General features: G+C 40.7%; 1 protein-coding gene across 8 annotated transcripts in view; it reads right to left on the bottom strand.

Moving 5' to 3' along the window:
• Positions 1–24,120, bottom strand: part of PIP5K1A (phosphatidylinositol-4-phosphate 5-kinase type 1 alpha) — a 48,453-nt gene that overhangs the window by 9,937 nt on the left and 14,396 nt on the right. For 3 of the 8 annotated variants that reach the window (XM_017670872.3, XM_017670870.3, XM_017670871.3), the window contains 12 exons: positions 20,367–20,398; positions 19,331–19,411; positions 17,391–17,521; positions 16,858–16,975; positions 16,522–16,674; positions 15,540–15,839; positions 13,174–13,379; positions 12,314–12,397; positions 11,382–11,430; positions 11,098–11,182; positions 9,944–10,090; positions 9,618–9,747 (listed from right to left, as the gene is read on the bottom strand). In XM_017670872.3, the coding sequence (XP_017526361.1) occupies positions 9,618–9,747; positions 9,944–10,090; positions 11,098–11,182; positions 11,382–11,430; positions 12,314–12,397; positions 13,174–13,379; positions 15,540–15,839; positions 16,522–16,674; positions 16,858–16,975; positions 17,391–17,521; positions 19,331–19,411; positions 20,367–20,378 (1,496 nt within the window). In that variant the 5' untranslated portion in view covers positions 20,379–20,398. The other 5 variants (XM_017670868.3, XM_037003242.2, XM_037003240.1 and 2 more) reach the window with 5 other exon arrangements.

Genomic DNA, 24,120 nt, shown 5'->3' with positions numbered 1-24,120 from the left:
AGAGGGAATACCCCCAAACTCATTCTATGAAGCCAACATCACCCTAATACCAAAACCAGGCAAAGACCCCACCAAAAAAGAAAATTACAGACCAATATCCCTGATGAATGTAGATGCAAAAATACTCAATAAAATATTAGCAAACAGAATTCAACAGTATATCAAAAGGATCATACACCATGACCAACTGGGATTCATCCCAGGGATGCAAGGATGGTACAACATTCGAAAATCCATCAACATCATCCACCACATCAACAAAAAGAAAGACAAAAACCACATGATCATCTCCATAGATGCTGAAAAAGCATCTGACAAAATTCAACATCCATTCATCTCCGCAAAATGGGAATAGAGGGGGCAAGTACCTCAACATAATAAAGGCCATATATGATAAACCCACAGCCAGCATTATACTGAACAGCGAGAAGCTGAAAGCATTTCCTCTGAGATCTGGAACCAGACAGGGATGCCCACTCTCCCCACTGTTATTTAACATAGTACTGGAGGTCCTAGCCATGGCAATCAGACAAAACAAAGAAATACAAGGAATCCAGATTGGTAAAGAAGAAGTTAAACTGTCACTATTTGCAGATGATATGATACTGTACATAAAAAACCCTAAAGACTCCACTCCAAAACTACTAGAACTGATATCGGAATACAGCAAAGTTGCAGGATACAAAATTAACACAGAGAAATCTGTAGCTTTCCTATACACTAACAATGAATCAATAGAAAGAGAAATCAGGAAAACAATTCCATTCACCATTGCATCAAAAAGAATAAAATACCTAGGAATAAACCTAACCAAAGAAGTGAAAGACTTATACTCTGAAAACTACAACTCACTCTTAAGAGAAATTAAAGGGGACACTAATAAATGGAAACTCATCCCATGCTCATGGCTAGGAAGAATTAATATCGTCAAAATGGCCATCCTGCCCAAAGCAATATACAGATTTCATGCAATCCCTCTCAAATTACCAGCAACATTCTTAAATGAATTGGAACAAATAATTCAAAAAATCATATGGAAACACCAAAGACCCCGAATAGCCAAAGCAATCCTGAAAACGAAGAATAAAGTAGGGGGGATCTCACTCCCCAACTTCAAGCTCTACTACAAAGCCATAGTATTCAAGACAATTTGGTACTGGCACAAGAACAGAGCCACAGACCAGTGAAACAGATTAGAGACTCCAGACATTAACCCAAACAAATATGGTCAATTAATATTTGATAAAGGAGCCAAGGACATACAATGGCAAAATGACAGTCTCTTCAACAGATGGTGTTGGCAAAACTGGACCACTGTCTAACCCCATATACAAAGGTAAACTCAAAATGGATCAAAGACCTGAATGTAAGTCATGAAACCATTAAACTCTTGGAAAAAAACATAGGCAAAAACCTCTTAGACATAAACATGAGTGACCTCTTCTTGAACATATCTCCCCGGGCAAGGAAAACAACAGCAAAAATGAGCAAGTGGGACTACATTAAGCTGAAAAGCTTCTGTACAGCGAAAGACACCATCAATAGAACAAAAAGGAACCCTACAGTATGGGAGAATATATTTGAAAATGACAGATCCGATAAAGGCTTGACGTCCAGAACATATAAAGAGCTCACACGCCTCAACAAACAAAAAACAAATAACCCAATTAAAAAATGGGCAGAGGAACTGAACAGACAGTTCTCCAAAAAGAGAAATACAGATGGCCAAGAGACACATGAAAAGATGCTCCACATCGCTAATTATCAGAGAAATGCAAATTAAAACTACAATGAGGTATCACCTCACACCAATAAGGACAGCTGCCATCCAAAAGACAAACAACAACAAATGTTGGCGAGGCTGTGGAGAAAGGGGAACCCTCCTACACTGCTGGTGGGAATGTAAAGTAGTTCAACCATTGTGGAAAGCAGTATGGAGGTTCATCAAAATGCTCAAAACAGACCTAGCATTTGACCCAGGAATTCCACTCCTAGGAATTTACCCTAAGAACGCAGCAATCAAGTTTGAGAAAGACAGATGCACCCCTATGTTTATCGCAGCACTATTTACAATAGCCAAGAATTGGAAGCAACCTAAATGTCCATCGGTAGATGAATGGGTAAAGAAGATGTGGTACATATACACAATGGAATACTACTCAGCCATAAGAAGTGGAAAAATCCAACCATTTGCAGCAACATGGATGGAGCTGGAGAGTATTATGCTCAGTGAAATAAGCCAAGCGGAGAAAGAGAAATACCAAATGATTTCACTCATCTGAGGAGTATAAGAACAAAGGAAAAACTGAAGGAACAAAACAGCAGCGGAATTACAGAACCCAAAAATGGACTAACAGGTACCAAAGGGAAAGGAACTGGGGAGGATAGGTGGGCGGGGAGGGATGGGGGGGGAAGAAGAAGGGGGGTATTAAGATTAGCATGCATGGGGGGGAGGGAGAAAGGGGAGGGTGGGGTGCATAACACAGAGAGGACAAGTAGGGATTCTACAACATTTTGCTAAGCTGATGGACAGTAACCGTAATGTGGTTGTTAGGGGGGACCTGATATAGGGGAGAGCATAGTAAACATAGTACTCTTCATGTAAGTATAGATTAAAGATTTAAAAAAAAAAAAAAGAATGAAAGAAAGAAAAGGGCGATTACTCCTTGATAGGATAAAACTATTGGTAAATCAAAGATCAACGCATGGTTTAAATATCCTTAATGTTGATCACTTAAAGGGTGTCAGATGATCAGCTATGGAGGTACTCTTTTCTGATAATATTCCTTTCTCTTAATAAAAAAAAAAAAAGCAGTCCCTGTGTGCTGACCTCCAATGAGTTCTGCACAGTGGTATAGAGGGCATGTCAAAGTGTGGGCAAAGGGTCTGTTTGTTTCTATGCAGAAGATCAAGGCCTAGCTTGGATACCCAGAAAATGAACTAAGATACGATATGAGGAGGAGCTTTCGGCATCAGCACTCTCTGGAGGACTCGTGCCGGGGGATGGTCATCAAAAAGCCTCCACAGGGATCCGGGCGATGCTGCGATCGTGGCTGCGTCCACCCCACCGTTTCCTGGACTTGCCATTGGAATGAGGAGGGAGATGTCTAGGCTGGCATGTGCATACAGTGAGACAACGAATTTGACTGGATCTGTACTGTTGGAACTCAACCAGGAGTTGGGAGGGGTGTAAGGTGTAGCACACCAAAATCTTATGACTATAGACTATCTACGGTTAAAAGGACATATGGGAGGTGAACAGATCCCAGAAATGGGCTGCTTTAATTTGTCTGATTTCTCTCAGACTGTTCAAGTACAGTTGGACAATATTCATCATATCATAGACAAATTTTCACAAATGCCTAGGGTGACTAAATGGTTTTCTTGGCTTCACTGGAGATGGATGGTAATTATAGATTTGCTTTGTTTATGTCACCGTATTCCTATTATGTTAATATGTGTGTACAAATTAGTTAGTAGTTTAAAACCTATACATACTTAAGGTACTCTACAAGAAGATATGTCAAAGAAATAATCAATCCTCCCATGTTTTCTTCCATATGCTACCTCTATAGCTTCTCTTCTTCCTTCCTAATTACAACCCTTAAATAGAATTCGTGCCTCATATCGAAGTTACCGAGTATCATAATTCCTCCAGGTGGTAAACATACCTCGAGAGAAGTGCTGGGCATAGAAGCCACAGGGCATAAATCTGCAAAGAAGTAAAAAGCTAACCTTTTCAAACAATATGGCTTCTCTCTTACTTACCAACTTTACATTTCCCTGTATGGCCCCGGAAGATGACTGGTTAGCCAGAGATGGGTAAGATTCCTCAAGGGAGGAACAACCTAAGACAGGCACAGTTGCAGGGGGGCCATCAGGTGAGAAATTGGGGATCAACAGAGGTGAGGCTCAGAACCTCATCCCCCCTGCTTCGAGAGAAATCTTCTGCATCCGTGGATGGTTTATTGCCCTTGTCTAGCTTGGATTAACACATAGTCTACAGGCACACACCTGATCATCTACAATTGCTCTCCTACAACACTAAACTATGTTTTCTACCTTTATCTTGCATCTACCTACCACTTCAGCATTTTATTAAAAATAAAAATAATAATAATAAAGGGAGAAATGTGGGATCAACATATGAATCAAGTATAAAAATCAAATGAATATTCATATTTGACCGGATTGTTTATAGTTCATAATGCGTGATCAAAACCGAAAGTTTCTGTGATGAATGCCCTTGTAGTGTTCACCATGTAAGAATTTATTCACTTTGTAAGAATTCGTTCACCATGTAAGAACTTGTTCGTTATGCTTCAGAAGATTGGAGACTGACGAGAGTTAGGCTTGAGATGGATTAATGATTGTCCATTGAGCATTGACCCCCCTATACTGAATTTTATTGTTGTTAACAACTATTTGATCAATAAATATGAGATGCCCTCTCAAAAAAAGAAAAAGAAAAAGAAAAAAAAATAATAATAATAATAAAGGGAGAAATGTGGGATCCACATATAAATCAAGTATAAAAAGCAAACAAACATTCATATTTGACCTGATTGTGTATAATTCATAATGCGTGATCAAAACCGAAAGTTTCTGTGATGAATGCCCTTGTACTGTTCACCATGTAATAACTTATTCACTATGTAAGAATTCGTTCACCATGTAAGAACTTGTTCGTTATGCTTCAGAAGATTGGAGACTGATGAGAATTAGGCTTGAGATGGATTAATGATTGTGCATTGAGCATTGACCCCCCTATACAGAATTTTATTGTTAACAACCATTTGATCAATATGAGAGATGCCCTCTCCAAAAAAAAAAAAATGAGACAGTTCTCTAAAGAAGAAATCCTGATGGGCAACAGACATATGAAAAGAAGCTCCACATCGCTAATCACCAGTGAAATGCAAATTAAAACCACAATGAGATATCACCTCACACCAGTAAGGACGCCATCATTGAAAAGATAAACAATAGCAAATGCTGGCGAGGTTGTGGAGAAAGGGGAACCTCCTACACTGCTGGTGGGAATGTAAATTAGTTCAACCATTGTGGAAAGCAGTATGGAGGTTCCTCAGAATGCTCAAAATAGGAATACCATTTGACCCAGGAATTCCACTTCTAGGAATTTACCGTAAGAATACAGCACTCCAGTTTGAAAAAGACACGTGCACCCCTATGTTTATCGCTGCACTATTTACAATAGCCAAGATATGGAAGCAACCTAAATGTCCATCCATAGATGAATGGATAAAGTATAAGTGGTACATATACACAATGGAATATTACTCAGCCATAAGAAAAAATCAGATCCTACCATTCGCAACAACATGGATGGAGCTAGAGGGTATTATGCTCAGTGAAATAAGCCAGGTGGAGAAAGACAAGTACCAAATGATTTCACTCATATGTAGAATATAAGAACAAAGGAAAATTGAAGGAACAAAATAGCACTAGAATCACAGAACCCAAGAATGGACTAACAGTTACCAAAGGGAAAGGGACTGGGGAAGATGGGTGGGAAGGGAGGGACAAGGGCGGGGAAAAAGAAAGAGGGCATTACGATTAGCATGTATAGTGTGTGGGGGGCATGGGGAGGGCTGTGCAACACAGAGAAGACAAGTAGTGATTTTACAGCATCTTAATACGCAGATGGACAGTGACTGTGAAGGGATATGTGGGGGGGACTTTGTGAAGGGGGGAGCCTAGTAAACATAATGTTCTTCATGTAATTGTAGATTAATGATATCAAAATAAAAATAAAAAAATCTCAACAAAATGGTATAGAGGCAAGTACCTCAACATAATAAAAGCCATTTATGACAAACCCACAGCCAGCATTATACTTAACAGCAAGAAGCTGAAAGCTTTTCCCCTAAGATTGGGAACAACACAAGGATGTCCACTCACCCCACTTTTATTCAACATACTACTGGAGGTCCTAGCCACAGCAATCAGACAAAACAAAGAAATAAAAGGCATCCAGATTGGTAAGGAAGAAGTCAAACTGTCACTATTTGCAGTTGACATCATACTGTACATAAAAAACCTTAAAGAATCCACTCCAAAACTACTAGAACTAATATCTGAATTCAGCAAAGTTGCAGGATACAAATTAATACACAGAAATCTGTTGCATTCCTATATACTAACGATGAACTAGCAGAAAGAGAATCAGGAAAACAATTTCATTCACAACTGCATCAAAAAGAATGAAATACCTAGGAATAAACCTAACCAAGGAAGTGAAAGACCTATACCCTGAAAACTACAAGACACTCTTAAGAGAAATTAAAGAGGACACTAATAAATGGAAATTCATGCCATGCTCTTGGGTAGGACGAATTAATATTGTCAAAATGGCCATCCTGCCTAAGGAAATCTACAGATTCAGTGCAATCCCTATCAAAATACCAACAGCACTCTTCAATGAACTGGAACAAATAGTTCTAAAATTCATATGGAACCACAAATGACCCCGAATAGTCAAAGCAATCCTGAGAAGGAAGAATAAAGCAGGGGGGATCTCGCTTCCTAAATTCAAGCTCTGCTACAAAGCCAAAGTAATTGAGACAATTTGGTACTGGCACAAGAGCCGACCCATAGACCAGTGGAACAGAATATAGAGAGTCCAGATATTAACCCAAGCATATATGGTCAACTAATATATGATAAAGGAGCCATGGACATACAATGGGGAAATGACAGCCTCTTCAACAACTGGTGTTGGGAAAAGTGAACAGCTACATATAAGAGAATGAAACTGTACTATTTGTCTAATCCCATACAGAAAAGTAAACTCAAATTGGATCAAAGACCTGAATGGAAGTCATGAAACCATAAAACTCTTGGAAGAAAACATAGGCAAAGATCTCTTGGACATAAACATGAGCAACTTTTTCATGAACATATCTCCCCGGGCAAGGTTAACAAAAGCAAAAATGAGCAATTGGGACTCTATCAAGCTAAAAAGCTTCTGTACAGCAAAGACACCATCAGCAGAACAAAAAGGCATCCTACAGTATGGGAGAATATATTCATAAATGACATATCCGGTAAGGGGTTGATATCCAAAATATATCAAGATCTTATGCACCTCAACAAACAAAAAGCAAATAATCCAATTAAAAAATGGGCAGAGGATCTGAACAGACACTTCTCCAAAGAAGAATTTCAGATGGACAACAGGCACATGAAAACATGCTCCACATTGCTAATCATCAGAGAAATGCAAATTAAAACCACAATGAGATATCACCTCACACCAGTTAGGATGGCCACCATCCAAGAGACAAACAACAACAGTTGGTGAGGTTGTGGAGAAAGGGGAACCCTCCTTACACTGCTGGTGGGAATGTAAATTAGTTCAACCATTGTGGAAAGCAGTATGGAGGTTCCTCAAAAAGCTCAAAATAGAAATACCATTTGACCCAGGAATTCCACTCCTAGGTATTTACCCTAAGAATGCAGAAGCCCATTTTGAAAGACATATGCACCCCTATGTTTATTGCAGCACTATTTACAATTGTGAAGAAATGGAAGCAACCTAAGTGTCCATCAGTAGATGAATGGATAAAGAAGAGGTGGTACATATACACAATGCAACATTATTCAGCCATAAGGAGAAAACAAATCCTACCATTTGCAACAACATGGCTGGAGCTAGAGGGTGTTATGCTCAGTGAGGACTTGACAATGGGGAAGTCTAGTAACCATAATGTTGCTCATGTAATTGTACATTAATGAGACAGAGAGAGACAGAGAGAAAGAAGGAAAGAGTGAAAGTGGTAAAAGCCTTATGTATGTATATTTTACTGCAAAAAAAAAAAAAGATGAAGTCAAGGGTGATAGTAAAACATTTTTTTAAGATCTCAGAAAAACAAAGTTGGTACCTCAAAGTACTATTCAATCATACAAAAGGCCATTCAAAAAGATTAAAGGTATGCCTCATAGATCCTCTCAATTTAACAACTGGGTCTCTAAGATGCACAGGGCTTATCACGAAGATATTTATGGGTGTGGCTTTTGTTTAATGGGTGAATTCCAATGAGATTCACAGGAGGCCCACAAAATCTCTGAGGTATTTTATCAGCTGTAACATTACCTACTTGGACTGAGAGGGACAGAAAAAGAACAGAAAGAGACCACTGGATCCCCAAAGTTCTACCGGCAACAAGCAGGCTAAGAAAACTACGGAGCTGCAGACACTCTTCAGCTTTCATTGAAAAGGAAGACTCAGAAGACAAAATCAAGAGTCCAAAAGATGGAGCCCAAAGCCACGGAGAATTATTCCCAGGCTTTGAGACCTAATGAAAGAAACTTCAAAGTCTGCTGGACCCTGGACTAGCTATAGATCTGTGACACCTCTGCCTCCCACGTTCCTCCTTCTGTTTAGGAATTTTTACAGTGGTTATCTAATGTCTGTCCCACCACTGTATGCTGGGTGTGTGAGAATAAGACAGCTTGTCTCTTTAGTTTCACAGTTCCACAGATTGAGAGCAACTATACTCAAGGAACGACACTTGGGGAGCTCATCCAAACCCAGACCTAATTTAGATGACAAAATTCTGGAATTTGAACTGATGCTATCATGAAACTTTGGAGACCAGGGGTGGGAACAAAAGTATTTTGCACATGTGGGGATGTGACTCACTGGGGGACAGAAAGCAGACTGCTTCTAAGATGGCCACCACTGCCCTCTGCTTCCCTGGTATTCACACCCTTGTGTAATTCCTTCCTATTGAGTGTGGGCTAGAATTAGTGACTAGATTGCAGTACAGGTGATAGGATGTCAATTTTGAGATTAGGTTACAAAAACACCCAGTTTCTGCTTAAGTGTATGCACTCTCACTCATTCTGAGGTTAACTAGCTGCCATGTTCTGAGTTGTTCTATGGAGAGGCCCTTGTGGCAAAGAACTGAGGGAGCCACCAGCCACCAGCCAGCCAGGAACTAAGGTCCTCAGTCCAGCAATCCACATGGAAACTGAATCCTGCCAATGACCACATAAATGAGTTTAGAAGTGCAGCCTCTCATTTAAGCCTTCAGATGAGACCCCAGCGTTGGAAAACATCTTGACTACCACCTCATGAAAGATCTTGAGCTAGTGGACTGAACCACATTCTGGACCCTCAGAAACTATAATATATGTTTGTTATTTTCAGCCACTAAGTTTTGGGGGTAATTTACTATGATGGAATAAACAAGTAACACACCTGGTAACAAAATTAAATCACAATAATCACAGTATTTACACTGGATCTTTTTGAAAGATTGACTGTTCACTGTCTTCACTGCCCAGGAATCTTTCCAGACTTAAATCATAAACTGGAATTCTCTCTTAACTCACCAGGGCATAAAGGATTAGCTGGGGTATTTTGAGTATCAGAGAAGACTGCACACAAAGGCTCCTTCCACCCCCTCAAGATGCAGAGATGTTGATACACTTTTCCCAATCACTAAAAATGAGCCCTTAGGAAGGTGAACCTGCAAAAATCTAGTGAAGAGAAATAACAATGATCTCTCAAAGAAACAAATTTATGGAGGTTCCCAAGGACCTGAAGAAAGATGAGAGGATTATACAGAGAAAGGGGCCAAGGAACCAACCTTGAAGTTATCATTTGCAAAGTCTCTCCAACTACAGGTGAGAAATAGGGGTCAGGAATAGTTGAGGCCTCACTGATTTTCTCCAAAGGTGGAGTCTGAGGTAAAACATCAGGACGACCGAAGTGGACGCCTGGAAAAAAAGAAAAGAGAACAAAATCAATAAATAAAAAAAAAGAGAAAATGGGGTGGGGGAAATACAGGGAAGAATGTATAGCAACTTAGCTCTTCCTAGCCAGAAGTGGGAGTAGGGGTCCTAGACAGGGAAAAGGGGGCTTGGAAGGGAGGGCGAGCCCAGTCACATGGGGGCCCCCGGCCCTGGTGCTGACCTGGCTCCACCTCCACCTTTGTTGTCACTTGTGCTTTGTGTTCCCCAGAGACGGATGGCTGGGAAGTAATGCAGGAGTTGCCGCTGGGGCCTACTCGCCGGGAGAAAGATGAGCCAGACCGAGACTTTTTGGAAGGAGAGGGTTTCACTTCAAAAAGGGAGAGAGAGAGCCTACTTAGCACCCACCTCAGAAACCATCACCAAGACACAGACAAACTTCTAGCATCCCCAACACAAACCCAAAGTTGTTCTGCAAAGCAGGAAGGGTTAACATCAACAAAGATGAGTTCTATGAACTACTCTTCAGAGAGGGCATCTCAGTTTACTTCACTTTACAAAGAAGCAGAAAACCTAGAGGAAAGGAGGTATATATATATATCTTTCCCCTCCTGCACATAAACTCGATGGCTTTGCTTCCACTTGATGAGATGTCCTCTGTATCATAATTCCCTTGTTCTTTAATACTATCTTTCAGGCAAACCTGATGAAGTCGACCCTTTATCACTATGATGATACTTTACATTCCTTTACATATCACTTTGAAAAGACTTTGAAAGGATTTTCCCATTTTTCTGAAGACTGTCTGGCACGCCTAAGTCCTCTGCTCACTGAAGGATGACTGATGCCTATGATGAGATGGAAAGAGTTAGAATTTGCCAAGGCAGCAGCATGTAAGGTTTGGAAAGAAGAATAATTATACTTCCCAACCAAGAAACTTGAGGAAAGAGAACACCTGCTAAGCAGAAACCAATAAATGCTTCTCCAACCATTTAATCCTAGTCTGAGAACTCCCTGGCACTGGGAATATGGACAGAAAACAACACTAGTAACAGCCTTACTTATCTCTGTCCATAAGTCTGGCTCTGCCTATCTCATCCTGTGGCATGGATCCTATACCCAACAACTACACATTTTTTGCAATCCCACCAATTTCCCAGAAATGCCCCTCCCCTCAAGGACACATGTGGAGAGCCAGGGGGAAAGCTATAACCACGAAACAAGTGGGACAGACACAGTGACTGACATAAGGATGGGCAGCAGCTCTCAAAGTATGTGGGTAGAGCAGGAGAGGCCTCTGGCTTTGGCAGAGAGGTGTCCTTTCCCCCCATCTCTTGGAGTAAGGGAGCCACTTTGGAGTCTGGCAGAGTCACTTACAGGGGACCTTCTTGAAAACCGTGTTGCACATGAAGCGCTGGAACCGTTCAGCGTAGAAGCCTGGGCGATGCACTGATACAGTGTCCTGTGGAGCAGAAAAATTGGCTGCAGAGTTAGAGAAGGGGAGGCCCAGCAAGAGGACCTCCAGCTCAAGGACCATTTTTCTATTGGCTGAGACCCTAGCAGTAGAACTCACAAATGATCTAAGCAAGAAAGAAATTGAGGGGGCAAATCAGAACTGAGGAAAGTAGAAGGAGGAAAGCCTCTCACTGACTGCTACTCACCCCATCATGTACCAGAGCTTTCCATGAGTGCTCCAACTTCTTAACAAACCTGCCAAGAAAAATGCTTATCACACATTTACATAGTCTTTAAATAAATCACTTCATAGTTTTCTATTTTAGGGAGTTAAAGGGTTGGTGGAATATAAATAGTTCTGAACAGAAAATCTTAAAAAGACAGAAGCTGGAAAAGCATTCCCACTATTAAGCTGGCTTTCCAAACAGACATGATAGTGCTTATTCAGCATGGAGAGCAAGGTTGTTTCCAGATAAGACAATTATCCCCCCACGGGAAAGGATAATTAGTATGTCCCTGGCAAGTGAGGGATAAGAATGTTTATTATAAAAGGAGAGCTGGAAGAATAGATGGGCAAGCCTGGAAGAGTGGAGTTAAAACTGGATGATAATACTGTGAATCAGTAAATCAAATACTGTTCAGTTCTCATTAGTAGCTAAACCTTTACAGGAGCAAAACTGGGGTCTAACATTTCCAGCTCCTCCCTCACCACCACTTCACTGCCTTGTAGTTCTGCAAGTTAGTATTTTTCACAGGACATAGCAACCCTCTTGTTCTTCCTCCATGGGAAAGGGGACCATGTTTCCAGCTGTATTCCAATGTGGAGGATGACTCATCTCACAGGTTTTTCATAAAGAGCCAAACAGATGGTGTATTAGACCCTGGTAAGTCTTAAGACTGACTCAGCTTTCCACAGAGGTAGATGTTATGTTTGGGAAGGGGCAGGTTAAGAAAGCCAGGAGACAGGAAAAATCAAGGAAATAAAACACCATTTGAAACCCAACAAGGTAAGAGGCCTGACTGCAATTCACTGTTCTTGCTTCAGGAAGAATTTGGTAACAAACCCAACTAAAAAAGAAATGTGAGTGGTTATCTGCATCCACTCTGCCCTCTAATTTGGGATCCATATGCTCCTCACCTGTAAGACTGCAGAATGTCAATGATCCCAATGTAAAGTAGCAGCCTTTCTCCTTTACTATTCCGAGCAGGGATGCCACCCATACTGGGGAAGAGAACAAGAAACGAGTAAGAAAATCTTTTGACTAGCAGGTAGGAAACTTCTCCTAATTACAAGTCAAATCAGGACATGGAACTGAGACCTAAACATAACTGTTGCCATCTTCCATAAACAGTGGAAGAGTGAGAGCCTTCCTCCAATACTAAGAACCACTCTGGAGTATGTTTCATTATAACCTCTTTCTCTCCAAATCTCACTTGCCTATATCTTCTACTCCAACTCCACCAAAGAGAATCTAAAATCACACTACTAAACATTTTGGGAATACTCCTCCAATTAACTCTAAACACACTCGGTACTCTCATTCTCATTTATGCCCTAAGTTGCTCTCCTTGAGAGTCATGCTAAAGGAAACCTTAAAAATGAAACCACTGAAAAGATACTTATGAAACTTCAATAACTACACTTCCTTGATAGATTCCGATGGTAAGGAAGAATCCTTCCATAAAATAAGCCTGTAATAAATTATTTTTTATGAAATCCTAATATAATTTGTAATGATGTGTCTAAGACTCTGAGTGTAGTTTTTAAAAAAAACTTTTAAATAGCTCTCCTTCCAGATATACTATAAGTCCCAAATTTAAGACATTTCCCTTTTCTTCTTTATTCTTCAGAAAGCTCACTCTATAGTTCTGCAAGTATTAATGCTGCTGACCTAACTGCTGAATCAAGGCTCCTTCTTCCCTGAAGTTGGGTCCCTTTCTTAAGGAAAAATGCTGGGGGCCTGTGCTCTCCTTCCTGATGCCCTTGAGCCCACTCACTGGTCATCGGTCTCCACGGTGCCACCTCGCCGAGCCTCGCCCTGGATAGACTCCATGGCTGTGGAATAGAGAGCCTTCTGGGGAGCCGGTCTGCGAGTATCAATAGCATATTGTGCTTCATTGCCTGAGGGCTCTCGCTGTGCATGATCTATGTTATGGATTGACATCAAGAGGCTATAATCCATTATCTTGAAGCTCTGCAGCACCTAATGGAAGCAAAAAACATGATCTGAACTTTGGGAGGTTTGAGGATTTCTTTCAGGATCTCATAGCTTTCCTAACTCAGTTATTCTTGATAGTGAACCTCCAGGGCTAACTATAAGATTATCCTTTGCTCCTCCTACTCCTTGAAGATATTAACTTCCTCTGGTTGGCTCTTTATTTCTATCCCATCAGCTTTCTTTCATGTGAGTAAATAAAAATTAGGCCATTGCCTACCCTCTAAGTACCTCTTTGTTTTCTTGTATCTCTTCATGAAAGAGCATTTTATTCTCAGAGGAAGAAGGAATACATATTTGTACGGTAATGAATCCACAAGGTAGTCTGGTAAAAGTACAGTTTGTGATGAAGCAGATCTGTTGCGGGACTTTATACAACTGGCTTCAATTCAGTTCAGTATTTACTGGATCCCTACCATCTGTAGGCACTGTGCCTGCTTAAGGGGATACAAAGACACTTAAGAGTTTCCACTCTCAAGGATGTTATAATTTAGGAAGGGAAACAAGTGTAAAAATAAGTACAATACAGTCTAACATGTGCAACAATGGAAGTGCTCACATGAGTGAGGAGTGGTATAGAGGAGGTGAGGAAGTGATACATAAATAGGCTTATAAAGGATAAATTAGAGAGAAAACAAACCCAAGTAAATAAAGTAAGGTAAGACTATTGCAAGGCCTGGAAGCATGAAACAGCATGTTGTGTGCAGGGAGGTATAATTTGGTACTGCTAGAACATAAAATGCAAAGGATAGGTGTGGCAAATTAGAGAGGTTGGTGGGGCAAGACAATGACAAGCCTGATGTGTCCTATTAAGGAGCCTGGATTGTATAGCTCTCAACCCTTTCCACCCCAGAACGGGGTGAGAATATATGCCCACCAGTTCCAATAGCTTATTTGGTGGTGCAGCTCAACCAAGGGTATTTTGGTAGGTGGGTGGAGTAAGGCACGGAGAGAACTTAGGACTGATCCTTATGTCTTTATGTACAGTTTCAACCAAACTAGCTACACTAACAGGCATTATCCTGAAAGGAGATGCAGAGTAAGCAAAGAAGAGCAAGGATGGACAACATTACAAATCAAGTATAGAAGACAATCCTGTAAAAAAGCAGGTTTAGAAAAAAACACCCAATACGTAGAAAAACCAGTAGGGAAAGATAAAAAAAAAAACAAAAAAGATGTTAAGAAAGTGGAAATAATCAACTGTCAAAATGCCGTAGAAAATTCAAGGAAGGACAGAAGTACTCTCTATTTGGCATTTAGGTGGTCACTGGGGAAAGCAGTTTAACTGAAGTGGTGAGAACAAAAGCCAGGACACAGTGGGTTGAGACAGGAATAGGAGAAGAGAAAGGAAAAGAAGAAATGGAAGCATCACTAGATGGAGACACTGAAAAAGCAAAATTCTCCTAATCTTAAGGTAGAAAAGATATGTTTGTTTGTATGTCGAAAGGAAACAGTTAGTAGAGGCTGAAGCTAGGAGAGGGAAGGGCAGACACTATGAAGCAGAATCCTAAAGGAACAGGAGGAAATGGATCTAGAGCACAAGAGGGACTGACCTGGAATAAACCAAGTTGGGAAGTAAGGAGATGAAGGATGGTTAAATGTAAATCCATGGAGAAATTGGTGATGGGAGCAGGACAAAGAGATGGGACAGTAGAAAGCTGAGGTAGTTTGCTGATGAACAAGCTGGGGGATGGGAGTTAGAAAATAATTTAGAGAGATCATCTGACATCTCTGCTGAGAGGAACAGGGCACAGACTGATGAATGATACTGATGGCCCACATGGACTTGGATGCTGGCACACACAGTTGTGTGATTTTTCCTCAGCAGTGCTCAGCATCCAAGATACTAACCTGGATTTGGCAGGCAGGACCAAGACTGAGGAACAATGATGCTGGTATGAAAATAAGAAGGCCCAAGATAGGTAGAGAAGGACATGAAGCCAGGTCAGGGAGGATAAACAGGAAGAAAGTAAAAAATGTAAAGGCATAGCTATGATCTAATGTAAAAGTTATTTTACGTGAAGTCTGGGACATACTGAGCTACGGAACAGTACCATCTCCCACAGATTTGACACCTAAGAACAACCAACCTATTTTACTGATTGAGAGTTTTGGTGTCTGAGAGAGAAAGAAATATAACAAACTCACCAAACAGTCACGCTGCAGGGTCTTACACAGAGCATTGTACATGTCGGCATCCAGAAAGAGACCATCAGGGATGTCTTGTAAGAAGTCCAGGTCTTTAAAGGTGGGCAAAGGCTTCTCTCGCTCTTTTTGGGAAGCCCGCCGTTTATAGGTTGAGCCCTTGAGGTCATATTTGATATGCATTTTGACTGACCTTGGTAAGAGATTGTTCATTACCACAATTCTAATGTTCTTACCACCTGCCTGCACACAGTACAGTCCATAGAATTTAGGCAGCAAAGTCCGAGGGTTCTGGTTGAGGTTCTGAGAGTACAAAAGTAAAAAGCAAGTTGGCTGATTTTCAGTGAACTCAAGGGCAAAACTTGCCACCCACCTTCTTTTGTCTGCTAAATGGGATTCAGGTTCAATCTGTCTGCCCATAGTCCACATCATATTTGTGTAAAACTTCCCAATCCATCTATCTGAATGATGGTATCACCACCACAGTGAGCCACAGACCCAACACAGTAGTCAGGATACTGAATGTATAATGGATATATTCCTTCAGAAAGGTCTAAGGGAAGATAACAGAAAAACACTTAACCCTTAGCCCCTTGGTGTAGTATATTCTTGCAGGTATGATGAGAGGCAGAGGAGGAGTTCCCTAACTTCTCCAGAACCTCCAAGAGAAATCAGCCTGACTAAGATGGAATAGAGTATTATCAAGGGAATTAATCAACCTCATTCCCTAGTCTAGGAGGTGGACTAAGAATAGAAGACAAAATCATTGAATCTTGTCTTTAGGTGGGACAGTCTAAGCCAAGTAACATTTAAAATAGGAGAGATAAACAAAACCCCCTTTAGCCACAGAGAGGCAAAAAGCACAAAATGGACTGTGTTCTTAAGGCAGAAGTGCTGACACTGTTTTGCTGTGAAGACAGCCCCCTGGAGCTTGTCCAGGAGTGGAGCTGGCAATGGAGGTGACCAGTGCTCCTCTTCCTCTCACCATGTAGTATCCTGGAAGCAGCTTCTGCAGAAACTCCGCCTCTTTATGTTGGACTGTTTTAATGATGAATTCGTCATCACTGGACACATAGAACAGGGAACCACTAGCCCCAGAGCTGCAGAGTTCAATCAGGGGCTCACTGCACAGGGAGCACTAGGGCCCAAAGAGAACAGAGCAGAAAGTTCAGATACCAAGGCCTGCCCAATCAGAAATCAATTACAGGCACAATTCTGTTCTAAAGAGAAACTATAGCCAGACCGTGGAGAGAGAAAATCTCCTCTTGAGAGCCTACTTCTGAAACTGGAGTCCCAAGGTCCCAGAGATCCAGAAGCTTACCAAGTAATCATCAGGCCGGATACCAAACAACTCCCGAAAGTAGCGGAAGGCAACAGGTGCGTAAGTCTTGAACCGAAAGTCATTGTAGTGATGAGCAGGGGTCAGGTTGCTCCCTTCACTGCCAGGTTAAACAGAAGAAGCCATAACTGACCAGTGCCTGCCTTCCAGGGAGTCCGCCCTGGAATGCCAGAGCCACCCAGAGGCAGGTTAATACATCCCTCCTGAGAGAACCAGACGGACTGGATGAGTCAGTTACTGACTGGGACAAAAATGCGATGTGAGGATTAACACAGGGGCACGAGGAATCAATCACACATTGTTTTTCAGGGTTCACTCCACAGCCAGAGGCTTGTGGAGGCATCCAAGGAACAGCACCTGCTCTCCAAATTCTCCAGTTCCATATCACCTTGATAAGGATCAGGTTAAGGACTGGACATATACCTAAATTAGTCTTGAGCCCCTGTAACTGCCCTGAGGTTGATATGAAAAAATCACATTTTCCAGGACATTTCCCTGAATATTAACCTCTGTACCTGGGGAAGAAGATACTCTCCACCACATAGAAATCTTGCATGAGGACATCCCGCTCTGGTTTGGTACTGAGGCTCCCCACAGTGTGAGTAATGCCCAACTGGATGGCACCTTTCAAGGCTGATGAGGTTGTCTGAGAAATGATAAGAAAGGTTCTAGTGTTAAATCTAATCATAGCAATAAAAACTCAGGAGGGAAGAGCCAGAAGAAACACTCAAAAGCAAATGCCCTTCTAGTAGTTCAGACTCAACTGGGGCAACCTAGTTTCCCCATCCCTATGCTTTCCATGGCAGGTAAAGCCTGGCAACACCTGAAGGGCATGAAGACACAGTATAGCAAAGTGGGACTGTCCAGGCCCTCCTCAGCTAGGCAAGATGTTCTCTCCTATCCATATCTATATTTGGAAGATACACTGTATTTGATAGAACAATCTAAGGTCTCATTCCAAAGGTTCCTGCCTCTAGAGCTCTCCAAATATTTTATTCATCTGATATAAAATGTAACTAAAATTAAGGGATATTCTGATTCACTACCTAGCTACAGAAGCTTCAGTCCTCTAAGGCAGGGCCTGACGTGTGTCCCAAGGACAGCACACTGGCAAAAAAAGCTCCTAACTGAAGGAGAAGCCTGAAAGACTCAAATCATTTCTGAGATAAATATTCAGATATAAAATTATCAAACTATGGTCAAAACACAAATACAAGAGCCCCATTCATACAATCCACAATTCTAATCCCATGGGAAAATATCACATCATCTAGATCTGTGCTGTCCAAACCAGTAGCTACTAGCCATATGTAACAATTTAATTTTAAGTTAATTAAAATTACTGAATTAAAAATTCACTTCTTTAATCTTACTAGACATATTCAAATATGACAAGTGGTTACCATATTAGATAATTCTGATACAGCACATTTCAATCACTGTAGTAAACTGTATTGGACAGTGTTGTTCTAAGTGATTTTTCTCATCCCCAACCCTGACCAGACATTACTTGTATTTCTACTTAGTCTTCACTGGGCATTAAAATTATATAGTTTTTTTAAGTGTTTATCTCCCCAGTTAGACTAGAAACTCACCTTTTTATCTCAATGTTCAGCACATACAAAAGAACTCAAGAAAAGTCTGTTGAATTGAATCTCCCTCCGAACCCATTCAGAGGGAGAGTCAGATCCCTTAGAAAGAGCCAATCCACTTCTATTACTTGGGACAATGCAGTAAGGCAAAGAACAGACACAAGGAAAAATTTATGTGGGCCAGAAACAGAACTCTAAGAAATCTTCACACCCTATAGCACACAAGGTACAGATGCTTAATGGGAGGCTGAACACTGTCTCTGGGGAAGCCAGATTAGTCCAAAACTAAAGAATTGGGATCACCCTAGGATGCTTCTTTCCTGTTTTCCTTTCACCAGCTCAATTTTTAATTCTTGGCTATTATTACTATCTTTCCAATCCATTAGGTGTCAATAGCTCAAAAAGCATATGTTTTAGGCCTTAATTCACCTGCTGGAACTATAATCTTAAAATAAATAAATAAAAAAGAAAGAAAAAAAAGACTCAAGATCCAGCTTTTACTTTGTGTACATTCAGCACTGGAGGAAAGATATAAAGACTTCAAGAGACATGCTTCCCGGCAGCAAGGCAAGGCCTGGGGACTTGTTACGTGTTTCTGTCTAAAAGGGAAACCCTATTTCTTCAGCTCAGCAAAATAGCACCCAACAACCAGATTTGTTCATTAAGAACAGTCTCATTTAAACACACATATAGATGGGAGATAATTCATCTTTTATGAAGTAAATTCTAAAGTCCAAGTTGTATGAGAGCTATTGTGAAAAAGCTTAGGATACCAAGAAATGGGATAGAATGTGGAGAATAATATCAAGGGAACAGAATTATCCCTTCCTGAAGTCAGATCAAAGGATTCCACCCAGACACACCTTTTTATATGTTGTCTCTCCCGAGGAATCAACACCTCTGTGGCCTATTTTCTTGATAGACATGCCAGAGGCATAAGGCACCTAGAAAAAGAAGAGTCAAGATTAATATGATTCCTACACAAAACACCAAACGGCTACCACGAGTGATGGTACCTCAAAACGAAAACAAAACACACCCTTTCCAGATTAAGAACACTTTATAAAATCTTCAGAAGACCCATCCCATGCAAACACAGTTATAGCATTGCTTCCCAATGAATTGACTGGCTAAAAGAACTCAGAAGAAAACTCCAAGGGACACATATTTCACCTGGTCCTCAGAAGGATGACACAGAAAATAAAAATGATTCCCATTAGAGAAAAACAGAAACAGGAAAAGTAGGAAATAGCAACCCCCCAAAAAAGGATAAACCTCAGTTCATAAAAACAAGGCAGGTTTGAAGTAGAGTCCCACAGACCTCTTCTTTATTCACAAGCTTTCTTTCAGAAATTACTACCCCTCTAACCTTCAACCCAACCTGAACACTATTTACTCAAACTGAATTCACCAACAACAATGTTCTAGCCCCTGACAAATTCGAGTATTGTAAGCCCAGAAATTAAAAGGCTGAGGCAATGACTCCTCTGAGATAGGGGCCTAAGTGTCTTGAAGAGATTCCTGAGAACATGATGACTGTTTTCCATCCACATGACAGCCCCAGAAATAAGGAGTAAAACCAGTACAGCAGAGCCTAGAAGGCTATTCACCACAGCCAAAAATGCCAACACAACAGACACAAAGGTATTCTTAATGACAGCAATACTAATTAAGTTAATAAGCCAGAAGGCAAAAAGACTAGTGGAAGTAGGATCTCACGATCATAGGGACTGATATTCAAATTCTACTCTTCTTGCTAAAGGTCCTTAGTGCCAGAAAACCCTCAGTATATAATCTCACAGATCTTGGAAGATGCTCTAAGAGAAAAGCCCCAAATTCAAGATATCTTTCTATCTCAGAATTAAAGTTTTAGAACCACTGTATCAACATGAAACTCACCTCAGATGCCATGGGTCTCTTGATTCCAGATGCTGTTAAAAAAGAAAAACAATCTTAAGTGTGTACACACACACACACTTACATAATCTCTATCAAGCACACTGAAATAATCAGGGTTTGAGTCAACTAAACCTGACAATGAGCTCCTGCCTCTTGCACTCTGACACAAGATCATTTCACAGGGAGATTTTAAATATCCCTTTCTCTTCCTCCTCCAGACTCAAAGAGGCCTTATGCATATTCCACTCTTGTTCAAGTCTCTTTTCTTACTCAAGGGTTCATATTAACTCTGGGAATTTTACCTGTTCTTGATATGTTTAATCAGTCAGAGGTCTCTCTGATACCAGGGCTGAAAGAGAAAGGGCGTAAGAGATGCCCAGCATTTACTGGAGAGTCTGGGGCTTGATTCATAATTTTTTCCTGGAGAACTAAAAAGGTAAGAACTTTCAGAACATTATCTATGGTGCTTTACTCATGATAATTCAGGCAAACAGACCTCCCTCTCCTTCATATTGGAGAATGTTGGCCTTACTGATATATCACTTTGATCTAGTTCTGAAGAATTCAAAGGAGATAAAGATTAGCCATATTAAGGAAAATCAAAAAGAAGAGTCCAAATGGGATGGATCTTCAAAAATGTAATGCCCAAGTAGGAAGACCCCAGTTTCAGTCAGTATACAAGGATTGATGGTGAGGCAGCAACAAAGACATATGGGATTAAGGGCAATTAGGTAAAGCTCTAGTTATGATGGTTTAAGACAAATGATTAAGGGCCCTGAGAATTTCAGAATGTATCTGGACTTAGAGGAGAGGTTGTGATAGCCCTTGGTAGTAATACAGAGGCCACAGACAAAGTATTTCTGGTACCAGCAAGCATAGCAGCAAAATTTCCTTCCCCTTAGTGAGGCACCATGGCTAAAAAAGAGAAACAGATGGTTTTCATCCCTCTTCCCAAAAAAGGAGGCAAGGAAATGTCATCTAGCTGTTAGGAAGATGTGCTTCATAAAATGACCCAGAAAACTGGAAAAACAACAGACAGTGATAATCTACCTTTTGTAAGATGCTTCTTCTTTAATCTGGTTGACTTCAGATGGGTAGAAAGACTGGATAAATTAGGACTAGAACCCTAAGCTAAAGCTTCCAAGAACAATAAGCCAAAATGACTCAGATTTATGATTAAAACTGCTATGGACTTGCTGAAAAATGTAAGCTGTTCATGAGCAACAACAAAAAATCAAATGTTTTATATATTACCACCTTTCAGCCAAAAGTCAACATGCTGAGCTACTTAAAAATCAGAAGACCTGGGGTCAAATCCCTGTTACAAAAGGCAAATTGTTCTCCATATTTAACTGAAAAAAAGGAATCTATATTACACGTTTTAAGTAAATATTAGATAAAACTAAACCAAAGTACTTTATGGACTGTAAAGTACTATACAAATACGTTGTTATATGATTTCTAATGCAAAACCAAGTTGACCCACAGCAAGATTTCATGTTCAATTACCTAGACCTTAATGAAATTCTAATTAGCATCTCAAAGCACTTGGCTCCTCCCAAACCCCTCAGCTGTCCCCCGTCCTGTAAGTGCACACATGCAAGCAGGGAATCAGTGATTCTCAATGAGGAAGTCAGTATGCTTCCAGCTGAGAAGCCAAACACCAATTCTGAACTCCTTGGTCAGTGTTTGGCCTATCCCTTTCCTTTCACCCAGGGGAGGGGGTTTGGAAGGGATATGGCAAAACCAAGAAGAGCCGACATCAGTCCTAGTTTAGGCTCATCTGTACACAGAGAGTCAGTTGACAAAGTTAAATAATAGAAGAAAAAAAGCTAAGTGATTTCAAGACAGAGATAGGCTTGGGCTTTCTAAAAAATTTTACTTTGCTACCTTTCCTAGTTTTATCACACAAACATGTAGCTCTAGGGCTGCTTACACTCTTGAAAAGTACCCAGAGTAAGGGTGGAAGGACTTCACTCGGTGAAACTTTTATGCTAACTACTTATCTGCAACTCAAAGCTAGGATTAACCCCAAGAACACCAAACCTGAAGCTGTCAGAAAGATTTTAGGGTCTTAATAATAATAATCAAGACAAGTAACAGGGAAAAGGAAATTAGGACCTAAGACTTACTCTCTGGTTTTGTCTCTAGGACACAGGTCAGAGCTCTAATCTACCCTCTGGAATAGAAGGAAGAGAAAAATGCCTAGAGATTTTTACCGGTGTTGCTTTAACACCCAGGTTGGTCCAGAAACCTAATGAAGAGCAGAATGACATTTCAGGGAACCAGGTACTGTCTGCTATGGTTTGACCACCTAACCCAAGGCTCTGCCAATGAGAAACTGTCTCCTGAGGAAGTCCATGAGACTGTAGAGTCACCAGCATGGTACCTGTCCACCTCATAATCAAACTTTCTCTTCTCTAAGTGCAGAAGGAAGAGGAGGAGGAGCAGAGGGAAAGGAAAGAAGTGAGAGAGAAAAAAGAGAGAGACAGTGAGGGAGAGATCAACTCATCATGGCAACACCCAGCTTGGTAACAATGCCAGATAGCTACTGTTTAAGGAGAGTAAGATTCATCCCTATGGATAAACTAGGATGTTGTTCAGAAAGTTTGTTTCCTAGCACCTTTGTGAAAAACACCCTCTGATGAGCATATATTTATCACCTTATAATCCATATCCATGATACATGTCATCCTCTTTTTGGGTGGGAAAACTTGAGTATAGGGCAGATTTCCAATGTTAAAATTTGCTTTTCTCAGGGAAAAACCTTTCTCCTGAAGAATATGGGACCTGTCTCTCCCCATCTAAGCCAAACCTCTGAAGCATTATCATTAAAATGCCTACGTTATAATCAGTCCACAGTAGGAAACTTGTATTCTCTGGTAGAGAGGGAGTATGTTGCCCAAGTGCGGCTATAGAGGCTGACAGGCTGGCTATAAATGCTATAGAGAAGTTTCTAGACCAGCTTCTCCTCATCAGCTCAATTTTAACGCATCTCAGCCCCAGTTCAATGTTGAATCACTTCTGCTCCCCCATTTATTCAATAACTATGGATCATTGGTTGTATGTTAGGAATTATGCTCAGCACTATGTTCCTGATCTGCAAGAGCTCACAGTATCTTTTTTCTCCATCACTTGGGCATCTCCACAGTCTATTTCTCCACAAGGCTGACTATAAGAACTGAAATCCTAATATGTTTTTAAAAGGTTATTTCTCTCCACTGACTAAACAACTTTAATTTGTATAGGACTTTAAAAGTTTACAAACATACCTTGTTTGGCCCTCAAAACGATACTACAGGGTGTGGGAACTGTTTTAATGAAGGTAAGAGATATATCCACCAAATACAATGTGTGGGACTTGTCTGGATGCTGACTGGAAAAATAGTGAAAAAAAAAAAAAGATTTCTGAGACAGGAGCCCTGAGAAAAGAAATCAAATAACTATTGTTAATTTTGTAGATTTGACAATGCTCCTGTGGTTATGTTATAACTCCCTCTCTTCCTTTTCCCCTAAAATAGAGTCCTTATCCATAGAAATACATTCTGAACTATTAATGGCTGAAATCACACGCAGGGTGGGTTTACTTTAAAATACTCCAGAGAGTGGAGATAGGGGAATGGAGAAGATGCAACAATATTGGCAAAATGCTGCTGCTGAAGCTAGCTGATGGGTACATGCAAGTTCCTCATACTACTGTCTCTACTTTGTGTGTGTGTGTGTATATCTGAAAGATTATATAATTAATAAAAGT

This window comes from Manis javanica, chromosome 4 (genome assembly GCF_040802235.1).
Source record: "Manis javanica isolate MJ-LG chromosome 4, MJ_LKY, whole genome shotgun sequence".
In the NCBI taxonomy this organism is placed as follows: domain Eukaryota; kingdom Metazoa; phylum Chordata; class Mammalia; order Pholidota; family Manidae; genus Manis; species Manis javanica.
Note: the sequence above shows the minus strand (reverse complement) of the source record. Positions and strands in the feature narration are given on the sequence as shown.